The sequence below is a fragment of the Syngnathus scovelli genome, chromosome 19, assembly GCF_024217435.2.
Source record: "Syngnathus scovelli strain Florida chromosome 19, RoL_Ssco_1.2, whole genome shotgun sequence".
NCBI classification, from domain to species: domain Eukaryota; kingdom Metazoa; phylum Chordata; class Actinopteri; order Syngnathiformes; family Syngnathidae; genus Syngnathus; species Syngnathus scovelli.
Genome location: NC_090865.1, coordinates 1,314,236 through 1,333,119, shown reverse-complemented (window position 1 = coordinate 1,333,119; position 18,884 = coordinate 1,314,236). Strand labels below are relative to the sequence as shown.

General features: G+C 45.1%; 1 protein-coding gene across 6 annotated transcripts; it reads left to right on the top strand.

Moving 5' to 3' along the window:
• Positions 1–53: 53 nt before the first annotated feature.
• Positions 54–18,788, top strand: LOC125986806 (ras/Rap GTPase-activating protein SynGAP). 6 transcript variants are annotated; one of them, XM_049750700.1, is made up of 21 exons: positions 54–153; positions 2,657–2,774; positions 2,873–3,032; positions 4,265–4,368; positions 7,811–7,899; positions 8,046–8,167; positions 9,133–9,286; positions 9,536–9,952; positions 10,015–10,350; positions 10,417–10,561; positions 10,641–10,785; positions 10,865–11,101; positions 11,266–11,467; positions 11,547–11,737; positions 12,390–12,594; positions 12,657–13,232; positions 13,531–14,025; positions 14,355–14,501; positions 14,559–14,770; positions 15,055–15,127; positions 15,796–18,788. In XM_049750700.1, the coding sequence occupies exons 4-21, from the start codon at positions 4,269–4,271 to the stop codon at positions 15,820–15,822; spliced, it is 3,873 nt and encodes a 1,290-aa protein (XP_049606657.1). In that variant the 5' UTR covers positions 54–153; positions 2,657–2,774; positions 2,873–3,032; positions 4,265–4,268; the 3' UTR covers positions 15,823–18,788. The 6 variants fall into 6 exon arrangements, with proteins under 6 accessions (XP_049606657.1, XP_049606659.1, XP_049606660.1 ...); XM_049750702.1 differs by lacking the exon at positions 54–153 and having other exon boundaries at positions 173–2,774; positions 9,536–9,634; positions 9,713–9,952; XM_049750703.1 differs by lacking the exons at positions 54–153; positions 15,055–15,127 and having other exon boundaries at positions 173–2,774; positions 9,536–9,634; positions 9,713–9,952.
• The last annotated feature ends 96 nt before the right edge of the window (positions 18,789–18,884 follow it).

Genomic DNA, 18,884 nt, shown 5'->3' with positions numbered 1-18,884 from the left:
TGAATGTCGCTGTCCAATGAAAAGCTGATTTGCTTTTTTTGTTTTACCCCCAGACAAGGAAAGAAATAGTGCGGCTCACTTTGAAAGTAAACAAGCACTGTGGTGTCCTCTGGTGAGTGTAATGAAAGTAAACAAGCAGTGTGGTGTCCTCTGGTGAGTGTAACACACACACACACACACACACACACACACATACATATGCACCAAAAAAATGGTTAAATTTTCCAGTTCCAATTGGGTACTCGCTTTAATTTTCAAATGCTGACTCCTCTCTGCACTCTGGGCTAAGTGAATAGATGGGCAGTTGGATAAATAAAAGTAAAAAGCACAATTTTGCGTTAATTCAAGACTGGGCATATTTTTTTTATAGACACTATAATGGAACTTGGTGAATTTTGGCGGGTGCTTCTGATGGAAACTGCATTGGCCTACTTAAAGTTCTATCAAAATGTAAAGGTATATGTGCACCAGTTATTTTTTTTAATTGCTCATTTTAAATATATACATATTTGGGTGCTTTGTTTAGACAAAAGTAGTGCTTTGCTGCCATACTGGTAAGTAAAGAAGAAAATGTGATTTGAATGCATTATTGGGACATATCTGAGCCAAGTAGTGTTAATGTTCCATTAGTCTGGCGTTTGCTTGTCAAGATGCAAATGAGGCAGGAGAAGCTGAGCTCAGTTGATGATGGTGATTATGAAGAACATATCGTCACGGTGACAGAACAAAAAGAAATCCTTGGCCCAGCTTGGGTAATTGATTAGTTGTGTTGTGACAGCAACGTGCCAGTGCAATTATCATCATCATCATCTTACTGTGTGGTGGTGTAACATAAATTTGATGAAGGGAAAACATGGAGGACCTTTAGGTACGAACGGCTGCATATGTCAACGATCCATGAAGTTTATACAATTTGGAGTTCAACCGACATTATAAGAGGAAGAATATGGCTTAAATATTCTAATTTTAGACGTAATGGGTGACGTGAGAACTTCACCAGGCCTCATTTCAGCTGATGACTTTTAATTGTCCCAACTAGTGCCTATCAACTTCCTCCTTCCGCTTCAGGATTGAGCCTGTATTGTTCTCCTTGTCACATTTAATTTGATTAAATTTCACCTCCAACCACAACACTCAGCTTTCTTCCAACCGAGTAAACACTTGGCAGAACGGCGTTATCCCCATCGTTCTAGTGTGGCAGTTGCCATGGTGACGGAGTGTAGGCGGTGTACTGTGCTGTACTCTTCCCTTGCACATCCAGCATTACAATCTTTCTAACCCACGTCGGTCTCCACTCATTAGATACCTTCGTGGTGCTATAGTTGGATTGTCGTGAGGAGAATGTCTATTAAGTGTGTCAACTGACAGCCGTTTTTATTCACCTCCAGGTTGTTTGTTTTTTCAATTCACTCCTGAACAAACAGTCGTTTGATGCATGTCAGCCATTTTTGATCTCAAGGTTTTCTGTCTTTTCCTTCCATTGGAAGACCAAGCACCCCCACCACCACCTTTCTGTTGTCTTTTCTTGTTGCAAGCAAGCTATTCTTTTATCAGTTTCCATGGCGATGCGCGTGAGTGAAGGTTCACGTGTTTCATTTAAGAAGGGGGGAAATAATGCAGATAACATGGACGAAGAGGCAGCTTTTAAGATTTTGTGGTGCGCGTGTTCCAAAGTTGAAAGTAGTGGGCTGTGCTGTCCACACAGCGCGCCCTTCCACTTCTAAAAATACACCCTTGCCCATCATCCAAGTTCTTGTTCGCGTACATATTTTATTTTTTATTTTATTTTTTTAAGACAAGTGATTCTGTTATCAGTTTCCATGGCGATGGGTGTCACTTCGTCGCGGTCTATATTTAGGAGTGCTGTCAATTAATGTTAGAGACGATCTACCAAATGCAATCTTGGCCCTGTTGTGTTCAATGTAGTCACGTTCCTACTAACATCATATCAATCTTATGCTCTTTATATGTAGTATATGATTGTGTTGACCGCTTAAACCCACTTGAGGATCTCATCCAGTGAATTGACGCACATTGAGTATATGCTCGTGATCCAATTTGTAAATAACTGGAAAAGGTTCCTTGACAGACTTGCCCTGTCGACAGGGAATGTCAAAGTCACCATTTGTCTCCTACAAATGCAAAATAGAAAGCAGCAATAAGTGATTTTCGCATCTGTGTGGGAGATTAAACTCACTCGGGGTGTAATTTGAGCTCTATCGCACACTTCCAATCTCCTTCCAATTAAGCGGCGCGGTGGGGTTCCTCCAGCGGGAGGAGAGCACTCGCAGTGCGGACTCGCTCGCCTCTCGTAGGCGGTGCTTCCTCGCCCCCCCAACCCGCTTCCCCCCCTATCCGTCGATCTCACGCGCTATCGCCGCCCTCCAGGGAGAGGCGCATCCGATGAGCGAGCGACTCTTTCCTCGTTTCCTACGTCTTCAATCGCAACTGGTCTGCGGTACGGGACTGTGCTGGACCTCATTGTGGATTTTTCTGCCCTCCTCGAGCTTTGATTGAAAACGAAGTCGGAATCAAAGCGAGAAAGAGAAATGCTGCAAGCATGTGGATGTTTACCTTTTTTGGATGCTTGCGCTGTTCATTGCCGTGAGGAGGTGGAGTGCTTTTAACGCTTTCCGGGAATTCCGATTGTTTCCAGGTTCCCGTGAACGCATCATGTCCACAGCCAGCAGGCTCAAAAGAGAGAGTGCAACATCTCAGCTGCCCCTGGTGGTTCTCACTAGAGTTGGAGGAGGAGAGGAGGAAAAAGAAGAGAGGTGATGATGATGATGATGATGCTTCAGTAATCTGATTTACACATGCACGCTTATCCTCATAGAACACCTGACCGAGGCCTACGCGCATACACTTGCAGGGGGATGAGTGAGGGGTCACTCCAGTGGGACGCTCAGGTGTGATTCTCTGCCCCGCCGTCGCCGTGGCAACCTGACAACCGGCCCAGTGGGTCCGCAGCCTTGGATGTGACTGAGCTGTCAACGTTTCACCACTGGGAAGCAACCCCCCATCATTTTTGGGTGAGTGCTACGCACGGCACACAGTCGGCTTCGCAGCTAAACATCCGGGATGTGGGGCTCTTTACGCTCGCATATTAGGGAACCCCACTGTGCCCACATAATGCAATGTGGCCAGACTGCAGCCTGTTTAGTATTACGTACCGAACCATGCACATTTTCAGCAAAAGTGAAAAAAAAAAAAAAGATTATTCCAGAGGGGTAAAAATGTAAGCGCGATGCAAATTTAGCATATCAAAATAAAAAGACAGTGACAGCTGCCAAATTGATCATGCATGCTCCTATCATTCTTGTACTGCCACTGTTTCACTACCTTGCCCTGTTTTGTACAAATGAAACGTTTAGCTGTTATAATTGTCACTGTACTATTTAGCACAACTGAGACGGTGAGTGACTCTGTCTCCTACTTTTGCTTTAATTGTTAATACTGTAGTTGAGACACTAAATGTCTCATCACCTCAAAATAGGAAGCATTGTACAATAGTGATGATTAGCATTAAAGTACTTAAAATATAGTAGTATAGTGAAAACTTTTCAAAAGTGGTAGGTTTTGTACTAGACTAGTTTTAATGGGCTTGTGAGACAGTCCCTTACCACTTGTGACAATTAGTACAAAATCATAATGATAAAATATTATAATTGCATGGGTGTCAATTAATACTTAAGCAGCTTTGGGCCTCCGTTGATATTGTTCTGTATTATCCAATTTTGTGACAATGCGATATCTGTTTCTGGAAGAAGACCCAGTATTCAAGAAAACTTAATTGCACTTGTTTGAAGGTGAGCACTTGGAATTGAAATGAGGCTGCATGAAATGTTAGCCAAGCCAAGTTAAATTGATTTTGGCTTTGATACTCGTGTAAATCAGAGGTTCATTTTGTCCAATTAATAATGCATGTGACGAAATGCCACAGTTGACTCGAGAGTAACTGTATTCCAAATAGAAGAAGTTAATCACTTCCTAAATAAGTGTATTTCTTTGGAAATGTTAAACAAACTCTCCTGACTTCCTACTTGTACCTGCCAATGAGAAAAAAATCTTATCAATTAATCATAGAAACAGCTTGAGGTTGAGCAGCAGCCATGGTGACATTTAGGCCATAAAAGGGCAGCCTTGAAAAGCTGCACTGCTTCGACTTGTAACACAGGATGATGCTTATCACACGTTCAAGTTCCAAAATTGGCTCAGGATAAAGAACTTGACTCGTGTACGTGTGTGTGTGTGTGCATTGTAGCTGCATGGACGCGTCGTCAAAGTCGTGGCTGCCGCATCAGGGTCAGTTTGGGTTGGGTGGTCAAGTGGAAGTGTGCTGTGGCGGACCTGGCGTTTTAACCCCAAGTGAGTGCGCCCCCTAAAACCGTCCTCCTGTACGTCGTTGACCGTCTCTTGTGTTGCCTCCGCCGTGGAGGTTGTATCTATTTGACGTGGCGTCTTGGTTCGTTTTTTTGTATGTATGTGTATGTATGTATGTGACTACTTGCTAGGATTTTTGTGATCATGAGTTGGGAATTGTCATTGGGAATGAACAGACTTGTTTTTATGGCAAGTGCGCGTATATGGTTGTCAAATATTGACGGCATGTTCCGCCAAGCCATCGGCAAAAGGCGAAAAAAAACAATTTGGCAGTTTAGCGTGGCCCATCTGTCTGGGCTTCCGATTGAGGCTCATTTGGGCGAATTCCCTCGTAGGATTTGGTCAAAGTTGCAGGCCAGAAATTTGCCTGAAATAGCTGCTTCAAAAAAAATAATTAATCATGTGAGAAAAAAAGTTTAAAAATCAAGAAAAAGTTGGACAATATTAGGTGGTAAAAGGTCATCATTTTGCAGGAACCAAGTACAGCGGTTTAGGGAAAAAGTCATTACAAGATTTACACGAAAAAGTACTTTTAGGGGAGTAAAGTTGTTGTCGTATGCAAAATTTTTAAAGAAAAAGTTAGAATGTTGCGCAAAAATTGTTTTGTTTACAAGATTAAAGTTTTAATATCACGTGAAAAAAGTGGAAATACCACTCACAAGAATTAAGTCACGCAATTAAACGTAATATCACTCCAAATTAATAGCATTTTTATGCAAATGTCATTGTGAAGGGAATTTTTGTTCATAAATGCTGTCATATCGAAGTGTAGTATGATTTGGACGTTTCGAGTGTGGCTAAATCCGCTTATTTGCAAACCCACCAAGATGTGTTTAAAACACACACACACACACACACACACACACACACTCGCATACAGTAGAGAGCAAACCATGTTCCCATGGCAACCAGGCCACAGTCCCTTCAGCTAGCTTGCGTGTGTGAAAAGCCACAATACTGGACTAGGAAAACAACCAAAAGGACACTTTTCTGAGAGTAGTCATTTATTGAATTATTTATTGAATAATTTATTTCCCTCATTGTAAGGTGACATGATGTCACCTCACATTCATGTCCAAATTTTAGCCAATAGAAGCCGGCCTTCTGCATCTTCCTCCCGCCCCCACATTGCGTTACCTCCACCCACATTGTTCAAGTCCGCCAGCGCTGCTTCTTTTCCTCTCATCCTTATTTTTCTTTTCAATATACGTATATATTTACTTGATTGCTGCCAGCAGGGCTAAAAATAGCAGCAGTCGGAAGTGTCACTTGTCTTTCTTTGCCCACTTTGCATAAACCCCCAAGAGCCCAGCTTCCGCTTTCTTTAAATGTTAATATGTCATTAAAGATGCGGGCTTTGCATCACATATTATGTGCTCTGTAGTTGGCATCAAAATGCATTTAATTGGCTTTTTTAAATTTATTTTTATTGCACAATAGGAAAAGTGATGAAAGTTTTTGAAGGCGTATTAATAACATGCGTAAAAAAAACAATTATGAAGGGTATCAAATGTTATCAATTACAAAATAAACTTTAGCTTGTTTTACATTATTGTCATAAAATAGTAATTCTTTTTGTTCCAGGAAAAATTAATTCTGGACATAAATACAAAGTTGGAATTTCAATTTTTATATTCGAGATGTCCTGGCCGGTCCAACTATTAGTACTGTAAGTGATTTGGGGTTGCCTAGGCAACAGCAGAGCTGCTGTTTGTGTAAAGCGTCCAAATGATTTGGAATGTCATATTTCAAGGTCACTTTTCTACGTATTGTGCGTTTAATCCGGTGAAGAGATAACTGTGACTCTTTGACATGTCAAGCTTCATTTGTGGCAAGTCCTCAGACACTGTCGGCCTCAAACCTCCCGGGGGCAATGCTGGCAGCTTGTCAAAGAAGCATCAAGTTGAAACCTTGAGGTTTTTTTTTTTATTCTTTCGCTCTCAACACGGTCACGGAGGCTGATCAAACAAGCTAGTCGGACTCCTTGAACCTTTTTTTTTTGAGGCACGTCAACCACTTCAGACCCAGAGCAGACTTTACAGGCCAGCTGCTTGTTCGCTGACTCTTGGCAGCTTTTGGGCACTTGGGATGGATTTGCTCAGTTTGCTCTGGAATTGTATCATATTGCATCATTAATTGATGTCAATAATTATGACACTCGTATTGTCCTAGATTGAACCGTATTTGTATCAGGAGGCAGTTGTGTTTTGATGTCTGCGCCGTAATAATAATAATGCCCACATTATGCCTAGCTTGGGGCCAAGGAACTATGTTGAAGTGAGAGCAGAGCTTCTTTTAGTCAAGCCATTATACAAATGTGCTTTGCTGCCATCTTGTGGCATCTATGTGTCTTTTCGGTTGAATTTGCGAAACATTTAATTGTGAATCTACTTAATACCACTGTCGCCTTTTCAACAAAACTAGTTGGTTCGGCGCCGAGTCCAAACGTATAGGGGGGAAAAAATATTCTCGGGAAAAAATTTCACGATTTCTTTACACTGAGATTGAAATAAAAGGCATGTGTTCGTAGAGGGACTCATGAAAAGTGGCGAGTATGGTTCTCTTAACACCCACTCCGCAGTCTTCTTCCTCGGTATCGCAGCTAGCTGGAGGCTGGAGCCGCCCACACACGCAGCAATTTACATCTCCAATGAAGAGTCAACACACACACACACACATTTTACATCACACTAGATGGTCAGGTGGAAAGCTGCTCAGGTTCAGGACGCGCACTGCGTCGTCTGTTTTTTTTTTTTTTGTACCTTGCCACCACCTTGAGCGGTTCAAATGCGAGCGAGTTGTTTCCATGGAGACCAAACAATTAGCCCGGGTTTCAGAATAGAACCTGGCGAGCGGCCCATTTGCAGGCTTTGGGAGGAAATCACAGGATGACAGTGTGTATCTTTTGCTCACATTAGTCATTGAAGTACAAGAATCGGACCAAAATAGAATAGAGCAGGAACAGGAAATTGATTCATGGGGTCGCAATAGCAAATATTTGATCACAAACAACCTCACAATGTAGATGAAAAAAAAAAAGGCTTATCAGGGCTACACCGAAAATACAGCAATTATAAACATTTTATGGGAAAAAGGCCAATATAGTACAAATGATATAATAGTAGTTACTCTCATTTAAACTTAAACCTCTTCAAATTGACAATTCTTATATTGCCACATTGTTTGATTCAACAGTTTGGTCTTAAAGCTCCTATTTTTATTACTTTATTTTTTTAAAATCATAACGTAATTCATATGACACACAACACTGGCTAACTGACGCTAGTGCTGCTGTTTTGATTAGCAAAAGAGTTCAAATGGGCTCAGTGTTTGAGTTGTGTTTACCCGCTGTTCACATGTATGCCTGTGATGACCATGTTGTCAAGAATACAATTAAAATTGTTAGGGTGCCATTTTTCCTACCCAGACCAATCTCGCAGGGCAAGTTTTGCCTCTGTGCGGCAGTCAAGCATGGAAACGCCTCCCAACGCCACCCCACAGTCCTTCAGACAACCGGTGAGTGCACAAAAGCATCATTTGTGAAGATCCAAAAATGTGTTTGGCCTGTCTGTGTTTTGGGGAAGTTCTTTAGTGAAATGAGTTGAGTATTCAACCAATAGGGGATTTGAAGTTGCTGTCGATTTGTTCCCCTCAACATTTAGAGTTTCCTCAATCGAAGGCTGAAGGGCTCCATCAAGAGGGCCAAAAGTCAACCCAAACTGGACCGGACCAGCAGCTTCCGACAGATGATTCTGCCTCGGTTCCGAAGCGCCGATCAAGAGAGGTTGGACACTCTCATTTTATTGGAAGACAATGCGATTAAAAAGGTATTGTTAGATCACATATGAAAAAATGCATTTCCTGCCACTGCGACACCAGATTCTTGTTTTTTATCCCAACTCGGGGTCACGTCTCAGAGGAATCCGTGCTGCCTTGTCTGAAATTTTTCTGCTGTAGTAACACAATTCAGTCACGACGCGTAGAGGAAGTGAAGATGTCGAGGCAGAAAGTAGAGCTATTGTGCTGACGGTAGCCACAGGGGGAAAGACAAGAGACATTTTGGGGCCACATATGTTGTTTATCTATAGAAAATCCAGAGTTGATATTTCGAATCCAAAGACATTAAAGCAGAAGCAGAGCTATGCTGGTCACCTTGACTTCCTGGCCCCGGTTCCCGCCGCTGCCTGACAGCTGCCTTCACAGCCGGCTTCCCGTTCTGCCCACACACGCTTAATTCTCCCCGTCGGTGCGGCAAAGGCATCCGACATCCAACTTCGCACTCTCTCTTCTCATCGCAGCTGCTCAAAGTGTCCTGCCAAGCTCTTGTTTTCTTCCTTTGTTTTTTTTTTAAACCATTTTTTTTTCCTACTGCATCTTCCGATTGACTTGAAAATAGCAGTTGTAATTTTAATACATCACTTACTTTCCTTTCCATCAGAAATGAAGTGACTTCCTAATGTGTAGATTTTTTCCGCTTACACGGCTGCGCTTGCTACGAGTGGCGTCAACAAGGCAAACAAGAAGAAATGAAAACCCAGCGTTCTTGCCTCTTCCCACCCCCAAACGTCATTATAAAAGGATCATCGCTAAAAATATATTTAGATTGTCAGGTGTGATATGCCAGGGCTCTGCGATTCACTCGTGTATTGAATCAGTCTCTTGAATAAGTTGATTTAAGGATGATGACAGTCGCGTAGTCGGAGCTACAAAAGTCAATGTATTGTGCTGTCATTGTCTCTTTCCCACAAGGACCCGCATGATGCAGACTTTCAAAGAATCCCACTCCCACGAGTCACTGCTTTCTCCCAGCAGCGCCGCCGAGGCGTTGGACTTGGTGTTGGATGAAGACGCCGTCATCAAACCGGTCCACTCCAGCATTTTAGGACAAGAGTATTGTTTTGAGGTGGGGACTCGCCTATTCGGCAAGACGTGGGTGAAGTGGGTCAACTCCAAAAATGCTCCGGGCAAATTAGCTTCCTTCTTTGTTCACGAGTGCAGTAAAGGGAATGGAGAAAAAAAGGAACATTTTTTTCCCGTACTCCACAACAAAAAATAGAATCTACAGCCAAGAGCCAAATAGGGTTCCTTGCCTGATGAAAATTTGATTTCCTTAACCTGGTTCCTAGTTGAAATTGTCCTTTTCCATCCTTAGGTGACCACTAATTCAGGGACCAAATGTTTTGCCTGCCGTTCGGCTTCGGAGAGAGACAAGTGGATCGAAAACCTGCAAAGAGCCGTCAAACCCAACAAGGTCAACTTAAGACCCATTTTAAAGCTAACTCAGTGGTTCAGTTCTTCATTAGGTTTTGAATTTATTTGTCTATTCCAGGATAACAGCAGGCGCGTGGAAAACGTGCTCAAGTTATGGATCATCGAAGCCCGAGACCTGCCCACCAAGAAGCGCTACTACTGTGAGCTGTGCCTGGACGACATGTTGTACGCGCGCACCACCAGCAAACCTCGCACGGACACCGTCTTCTGGGGCGAGCATTTTGAGTTCAACAACCTGCCCACCATTCGTAGCCTTCGCTTGCACCTCTATAAGGAAACGGACAAAAAGCGACGCAAGGTAACCTTTGCGACTAAATATGGCTCCCGAAAAACGGCCACATTGTGCTGATGCGCTTCTAGGAGAAAAGCACATACCTCGGCCTGGTCAGCATCCCCATCTCCAGCATCACGGGCCGTCAGTTTGTGGAGCAGTGGTACCCCGTCATCCAGTCCAGCGTTTTAGCCAAGAGCGGCGGCGTCGGGAGCGGCAAAGTCATCAACGCCTCGCTCCGCGTCAAGTCGCGCTACCAGACCATGAACATCCTCCCCATGGAGCTGTACAAGGAGTTCGCCGAGTACATCACCAACAACTACCGAACACTGTGCGCAGTTCTGGAGCCGCTGTTGAGCGTCAAGAGCAAAGAGGAAGTGGCGTTTGCCCTGGTGCACATCCTCCAAAGCACAGGCAAAACTAAGGTATTGATTGAGGTTGAAACGTGAAAATCTCTCTCTCGCCCCCCAAAAATAACAACCTGCTCTCAGGACTTCCTTTCCGACATGGCGATGTGCGAAGTGGATCGCTTCATGGAGCGCGAGCACATGATCTTCCGGGAGAACACGCTCGCCACCAAGGCCGTGGAGGAGTACCTCAAGCTGATTGGTCACCGATACCTGAAGGAAGGGATAGGTAGGACCTGGGCTCGATACACCAAAAGTCAAGGCTAACTTGCCAAATACGGTTCCAAACCAAGCGTGATGTCCTTCAGGTGACTTCATCCGAGCTTTATACGAATCAGAGGAGAACTGTGAGGTGGACCCCATGCGAGTCCCACCGTCAGTCCTAGCGGACCACCAAGCTAACCTGCGCATGTGCTGCGAGCTCTTACTCTGCAAAATCATCAACTCCCTCTGGTGCGCACGTCATCTTTGCCAGCTCTCCGTTTGTCTGCCGCGTTCTTCCTGACGTCGAGTCTGGTCGCGCTCCTTCCAGCATTTTCCCCCGCGAGCTGAAGGAGGTGTTCGCCTCGTGGCGGGCCCACTGCGCCGAGCGCGGAAGGGAGGAGCTGGCCGACAGCCTCATCAGCTCTTCGCTTTTCCTCCGCTTCATGTGCCCGGCCATCATGTCTCCGTCGCTCTTCAACCTGACGCAGGAGTACCCGGCGGAGCGTACCTCGAGGACCCTTACGCTCATCGCCAAAGTCATACAGAACCTGGCCAGCTTCAACAAGTGAGTTGAAAAGATCACGGGTCTCCAAAAATGCAACTTTTGCAAGTGAGTCCGCATCATTTTAATGAATCGGTTTTCGCTCATGTGATCGAAATAATGTCGACTGTGTTCCACTTAACCTTCCAAAAGCGCCAATGTCTTAGCGTCATATATCCGTCATGCAGGTTTGGGCCCAAGGAAGAATACCTGTACTTCATGAACGAGTTCCTGGAAATGGAGTGGGGCTCCATGCAGCAGTTCCTCTACGAAATCTCCAACACGGACGCCGGAGGGAACCCCGGAGGCTTTGAGGGCTACATCGACCTCGGCAGGGAGCTGTCCATGCTGCACAGCCTGCTGTGGGAGGTCATGGGTCAACTCAGCAAGGTCGGCGCATATATTCTTCCGGTCAGTCCCCGATGTGTCATCTAGTCGGTGGCAGTGACATTTTCCCGACCTGCCGCAGGACGCCATTCTCAAACTGGGTCCGCTGCCTCGGCTGTTGAATGACATCAGCGTGGCGTTGCGGAACCCCCAGCTGCACGCCGCCACCAACCACCAGCCCGAGCGGCCCAAGGACCGGCTCTTCTCTCGGCCCACCTTCAATCGTCTCATGTCCTCCGACTTTCAGAGCCTGATGATGCGCGACTTAAACAGGTAGGTGTGCCCCTCCCCCCCCCCTCCATTTCCCAAAATAGATCATTGTGTCCTCCGGGAGGCCTCACCGCGTCTGGTAATTCTCAACGCGCCGTGACACCGCGGCGTCACACGGGCATAATTAACAGTGAAGCGCAGAGCGAGAAAACTCGCAGGATGGGAATTCTCTGACTCCAAACACAATGCGAGGCTTATTTTTTTGAGAACCCCTCTAATGTCACCTAATTTATCTCAGAATGCGCTAAGTATTTTATCAATGGCTAATTGCCGGCACCATCTGTTCCCAGAGCCTCTTAACCAAACCCCCTTTTTCCTCCGCATCACACTTGACGCCATCTCTCATTATAGCCTCACACTTTTAATGAGAACTCTTTACGTAAGAGCAATAACAGCTGTAATTGCGACTGTTTCCCCCCCCCCCACCCCACACAGCGTTTACTGTGATTAATCATTCAAGCGGTGCTGGTATCCAATCAAATCAGCCCGACAGCAGATACACAGTGCTTTATTATCAAATAATGCCTCCCTCAAACAAATGCCTCCATTTTATATCAGTTTGAAAGTGAACAAGTTTTAGAAGGATTTTAGGCTTTTAGCACTTTAGCGCCACCTACAGGATGAGGTGGGACACTACCTCTACGAATGTCTCAAGTTCTATAGACATCAACCGCCTGCCGTCGCCCCCCACCGGCGTGTCGGCCGTCGAGTCGCTCTCGTCCAACCTCAACATGAGGCGCCAGGCCGAACGAGACCTGCGCTCGTCCCGGGAGGTGTTCTATGTCACTCGGCCGCCGCTGGCCCGCTCCAGCCCGGCATATTGCACCAGCAGCTCGGACATCACAGAACCCGACCCCAAGGTAAGGTAGCCCATTTCTGATGGCTTGAATAAGGACCGTTTGTGATTGTGTTCTGTTGTCAGGTTCACAGTGTGAATAAGAGCGTGTCCATGATGGACCTCCAAGATTCACGCATGAACAGCATCTCCAACCTGAACTCGGTGGGCGACATGCTCACCTCCTCCCAGGCCTCCATCGCCGGCCTGGGCCACAGCTTCGGCAACCTGGGCGGTCCCCTCCGAATGGGCGGCCACCTGCCCAGCGGCTCGGCGGGCTCCGGCCTGAGGCTGAGCCAAATGGGCCACATCGGAGGCCCCACCGAGTCCATCTCCCAGCAACAGCAGCAGGCGGCGGCGGCCATGCACTACCCGCTGTCCTTCCAGAACCCTCTCTTCCACATGGCGGCGCAGAACTCCCCGGCCCAGCCCCAGCCCCCGCCGCCCCTCCTCTTGGCCCCGGAGCCGGAGAACGGCCATCACGACTACGCGCCGGCGTTTGGCAATAACGCCTTCTCCCGCAGCGAGGACCTGTCGGCGCTGCGCTCTCAGAACAGCCTGGTGCAGCCCAGCATCGTCCACTCGCACAGCTACAGCGATGATTTCGCCCGGCAGAACCACAACAATGACTTTGTCTGGCATCAGCTCTCACTGCAGGTGCAGGTAAGAGTGACTCCTCCTAAAGTGACTGGTGATGCATAATATGATACAAAATGTTCTTTACTCGGTCGGCACAGTCACTGTGTCGACTCCAGTGGTTGTAATGATACCGTTATGTACCGTAGTGTTCTGAGCTATTTCTGTCCTGCCGCGTGGGCTGCGATGGATTTTTCAGCCTCTCTTTTTTTAAAACAGAGTTGGTGTGAGGACTTTTTTTCCCCAAAGGAGAAGTCTTGACTTTCTGCAGCATTCACCAGCAGTTATTGAACTCTCACCTTTTGCGTACCGTGTCGTCCGTCAGGAGTCGCTCCAGCAGCAGCACATGATGGGCGTCACTTCTCAAACGGCCACCGGAACCGGCACGCCCGGCTCCTTGGCCACGCCGCCGACGACCGTCCACCCCGTGCGCCAGTCCTCCATCGCTCCCCAGCTCCTCAAGTCCCAGCGCTCCATCAACACCCCGGCCACAGCCACGCCACCCAAGGCCCGACCCCAGAGCAGAAATCTCTTACTGGACTCCAACGACGGCAACTTTGTCCAGGCCAAACAGCGGCAAACTCAGCCTCCGCCGCAACAACAGCAGCAACCGACACAAACGCAGCAGCAGGAGGCCGCCACGGACAGTCCGGCGCCCGGGCTGCCCTTTCAGACGGGCGCCGCCAAAGAGAACCAGAACCCGTCGTCCGTCGCGGCCGCCGCCGAGGACTCGACGGACACGCCCACCAAAAGCGGCAAAAAGTCGCAACAGCTGCAGCCTCCTCAGCAACATTTACTTAAACCGCTCGGCAACAAGCAGGTCAGTCACCGCATTTGGTTGTCTGCGCGTGGTTGAGAGCGACTAAAAGTGTTGTGAAAGACATTGTCTTCACATTAGGTGAAGTTATTCATTTCTATTTACAGTGGAGTGTATAGGTTTGCATACATAGGTACTGCTAGTTTGGTTAGCAACAAGGTTCCAATAGGCTCACCAGTTCTATCCAAATACAATTTTTACAGTGACAAAAGCAAGACTGTTTGCATGCCTTGGTAGGTGCTGCTGTTTTGCTAAGCAACAGATGAGCTCAACTTAAAGCACTTTAATGCTAACTGTAATAACTTTTTTCCCCCCCCGCATGTCGTTTTCAGGGTTCCCAGTCCAACCTGAACGAGCGCACGGTGGCCTGGGTGTCCAACATGCCGCATCTCTCCGCCGACATCGAGAGTCTGCGGCCCGACCGCGAGGGCCAGTTGAAGGAGTACTCCAAGAGCATGGACGAATCGCGTCTGGAGAGGGTAAGCGACACAAACGTGCCGCATCTTTCACCGAGTGAACCACATCCTCCTTTGCAGGTGAGGGAGTACGAGGAGGAGATCCACTCCTTGAAAGAGCGCCTCAAGATGTCCCATCGCAAGCTGGAGGAGTACGAGCAGAGGCTGGTGTCGCAGGAGCAGCAGACCAGCAAGATCCTCCAGCAGTACCAGTGCCGCCTGGAGGACAGCGAGCGGCGTCTCAAGCAGCAGCAAGTGGAGAAGGATTCCCAAATCAAAGGCATCATCAACAGGTGACAATGTCCACCGTCCCTGGTCTTTGTTGACCTCGTCGGTCCCGACGCACAGAATTTGGGGCGGTATCGTCAAACGGTCAGTCGAATAGTCAGTTAGTGTATGTTGATGTTGTCTTTTGTATCTGAGATGGCATGTGTACAACATATAGCTGGAGTGGGTGGTAGCAAACAAAGTCATATAATGAACATAATGACTTTATTTCTAAAGCATGATCATATGCTTGAGCGTAGTTTTTTTTTTTTTTTTGACGAGCGCTTTCTTTCTATTTCACTGTTGTCAGACTCATGGCTGTGGAAGATGAGCTGAGAGGGGGTGCCATTCCTGATATTAAGCCTCGAATCCTCACAGACCAGGTTCGTGCCTGAGTCTTTATGTATACATATATATACATATTCATACACATATGATTTTATTTATTTTTTTCATCATTGCCACTCGCTCCAAATGCCCTTAAAACATCATTTCCACGTTTGCTAGTCAGTCAGTTGTCATACATCACCTTGTTGCCATCTGTTCCGAGCTACATCCTCACTGACAGTGAAAAGCGGAAAGCTAATCCCGTCTGGGGAAAACGGAGGGTTGGGTTCGCTCAAACTGAAAATAAAATACTGTACCGCAGTATAGGTGTCTCAGAACGCCGTGTGAGTCACCGACGGGCGGGCGGGCGGGCGGCCTTGAGTGTTGCCGTGATGTGAATTAGTCTGCAAGGCCGTCGTGTTCTAGCGCTGATCAGTTATGACTGTCGAGAAATGATTTGTTTGTATCCCGCTTTCAAATGTGAAAGCAAAAGCAATATTGAAAGCTAGCGGCGGAATCTCTAAGGATGAGAGACTTTGCCATTTATAGCATAGAACCGGCGCCGCCCACTGGTCCTCAACTACGAAGCTAAAGGACACCACAGATAGAATGAAAATGGCCTTTATGCTAAAATACATCAGCAACGGCGTCCATTTGTTTGTGTCATTTGTTGCCACGGTAACTATCAGCCTCAAATTGATTGTTTTTTTCGTCCCTCTGCCAGGGTTACGGGGCCCTCCCTGGATCCTGACTGCCGCTACGAAAGCGACTAGGATCCGTGATGGTCATCCAAGTGTGAGCGCAAAATGGCCGACCGCTCCGCTTGAAGATCTGCTTGCCAGTCAAGTAGGACCACACGCACACCCAAGCTCCTTGTCGCTATTAAAACTTTTCAAAGAATTTCTGACAATCACTTCATGGCGGAGACCAATGCGTACAAAGACTCCGACTGGAGCTAACATTCCGAGTTTCTTGAGCTAAAGCTACCTGAGTATGAGGATTTGGGGGATTTTTTTCCTTGTTACAAAACAGCACTCATAAAAGTAACCCTTACCTTAAAGCACAAAAAAAAGCAGGACGTTTAGATTCATCATTTAATCGTAAACGAAAGCCCAATGTCCCTAAAGAGTAGTGCATGAATGGTAGTGATTACGTTTTTTTTTTTTTTTTTTGGTACACGCTTAGTCTTTTCTCCTGCTTTGTTTGTTCAAATCCTTTTTTTCCCCCAAGTGAAACTAGCAAAGAAAGAAAGCTACACATGTTCCATTTCTTTTCTGGTGCCGTTACGGCTTTGATACTACCTCAGAAAGCAGAAATGCTCTGACTTTGCCCGGCCCAGTTCAAAACGAACAATATAAAGTGTAGGAAAATGTAATATCAGAAAAAGGCTAATAATCCATGAAAGTAATGCAAACGGGACTCTGAATGAAGGATACATTATGGGTTCCACATAACAACTGTAGGTTATCGAATGCCAATATATTATTAATTAAATGACCTACTGGGTGTTGTAAATGACTATTAGAGGATTTGTTGCATTCCAGTAGCCAGTAATTTATCCAACATAGTCCTTAATATATTTTAGATTTGAAATTGCAATACTGACAGTGTTTACCATCCTTACAGAAAGAAGCACAAATAAAGTCAGTTTGAAGTAAAGTCAATTTAAGATCCCACCGTGAAGCCACCTAATGTCGTTTATTGTGCCGGTGGCCTTTTTAAGACAGGTAAACGCTGGATTCAAATGTTAAGTGGGATAGTTAAGGTTAATGAAGGCTTTTGTTGCGGAAAAATCACATTCCTGTGGACACCATGAAACAGACACCTCCCACTATGTGCCACCATTTATGGAAATATGGTCCATTCCTAAGCGGGAAGGTAACGTGGACAACTATCACAGGGGTGGGCAAAAATACTAGCATTAAGTTTGATCCACCCCCATTCATTGATCATTAAATAGGTGGTTTATGGTTGTGGTTAATATATGTATACTTGAATGTAAATAATAAATCGTTTATCATGAAAATATGAATTGACATCTACATTGAACCTTTTTTTGTTTTCAATTTTCCTCCATTTTAAAAATGGAGTTTGCCCACCCCAGCTACAGAGAAACTTTTATTCATACGGTTTAGACAAGTGTTGTATCAAATCTATTATATAGCAAGTGGTGAGGTCACGGACTCATCTGTTTGTGAGGCATCGATGTGCATGTGCTTTTTAAAACGCGAGGATATTTAAGCTATGTACATTTTGAAAAGGACAATTTGTCACGATTGCTGACTTTTTGCCATTCTCCACCGTGGGCGTGAGAACAACAAAATGGATGCAGGGTACAGCAACAACGCCAACAGGACATTTGCCAGTGTAACATTTGTAAAGTAAGCGTTTCTTTTGTAGTCGGGTGATCAATGAATACTGTGTTGTACCTTGGAGTCGTTTCTATTTGATCAATTTTAACCTCATGCCTTTAAAATAATGTTTTCTTTCACGATGAACTATACAAAAGTTTGTATGTTTGTTACCAGAAACATTAGTGATAATGATGCACTCTCCATAATACTATCATATATTTTTTTTCTGCATTACATACTAGTTTAATGTCGGCCTGGCTGAGAAATGGTCGAGCGTATTCTCGACGCGTTTATGTAGGTATTTGAATAATCAAAGGCTGTCAGGCATAGACTTGTTGTAAGCAGATTATCTACTGTACATTATTATGAGGAATTCTAGAGAGTACAATGATGGGTTTCAGTTTTCTTTAGAATTATCGATCTATTTATTTTCTTCGGCCTGCACGATGGTTTTGTTTTTATTGTGAAGGGGAAAAAAAACGTTTGTTTCATGTTACATCTGTAAAATGGAAAAATCGACTTTAATAAGGTGCAATCATTGAAATAACTTGCAGTTACTAAAATAGAACAATTTTAAATATTCAATGAATGTTAAAATGGCTGTATGTGTTTTGAGCACAAAACATGTGAAGATCCAAAACAAACCACAACAAAAAGTACTATGATACAGGCTAACTATGATTTTCTTACTTCTGTATTCATTTTTGGGAATTTGAGTTTGAATTTGTGGTGTGTCCAAAAGCACAGCAGCGTGTATATGGGAAGGTCCAATCTTGTATGAGTGATTAAATTAGCACTGTAATATTTTGAATGAAATGTCGTAATAGCTTCTTTAGGTACAAGATGCCAAATTGTCTCTAATATGACACAAATATATTTATGAGCCTCTTGGGCGATTCACCTCATCAGAAGACAGGAAAGATCTGTATATTTTGAATGATGAATATTGAAGTATCTAAAGAAAATGATGTATAGAGTATTTATTTCTCGGCAGCTATTTATTCCGCACAATTGACATACTGTGCCACAGACGATCGAAATAAGAGGTTTTGTTTTTTCCCGGCCTCCTGGATGTAACTTCTTCATTGACTTGACATTTGCTTTGAAACAAGCCATGCCCCATAGATAAAAGCCATATTCTATCCCGATGTTGTGCGGTGGATGTTGAAAGTAGGATTTTTTTGTTTTTTAAGTTTATAAAGGTCATTATCGTAGGTACGATTGCACTTGTAATTATGATAATCGGTGTACGTGGATTGACCATTTATCTTTGAAACCTAAAGGAATGTATCCATTTTTCAAAGTAATCCCCCACCCCGATCTCCGAGTGAATTAAATAAAGTAATACATTCAAAGATGTAAACGTTTGTTTGGCACCTTCCTGTTCCTGCTTCTTATAGGTGTCATCAAAGGGTGAGTTGTTTAACCTTACGATATTTAATGTTAATTTTTTATCATT

Coding starts and splice junctions, on each gene's coding strand:
- LOC125986806 (XM_049750700.1), top strand. CDS start 4,269: ATGGACGCGTCGTCAAAGTCGTGGCTGCCGCATCAGGGTCAGTTTGGG. Junction 14,771..15,054: donor ATCAAAGGCATCATCAACAG/GTGACAATGTCC, acceptor CACTGTTGTCAG/ACTCATGGCTGTGGAAGATG. Junction 15,128..15,795: donor CTCGAATCCTCACAGACCAG/GTTCGTGCCTGA, acceptor TCCCTCTGCCAG/GGTTACGGGGCCCTCCCTGG.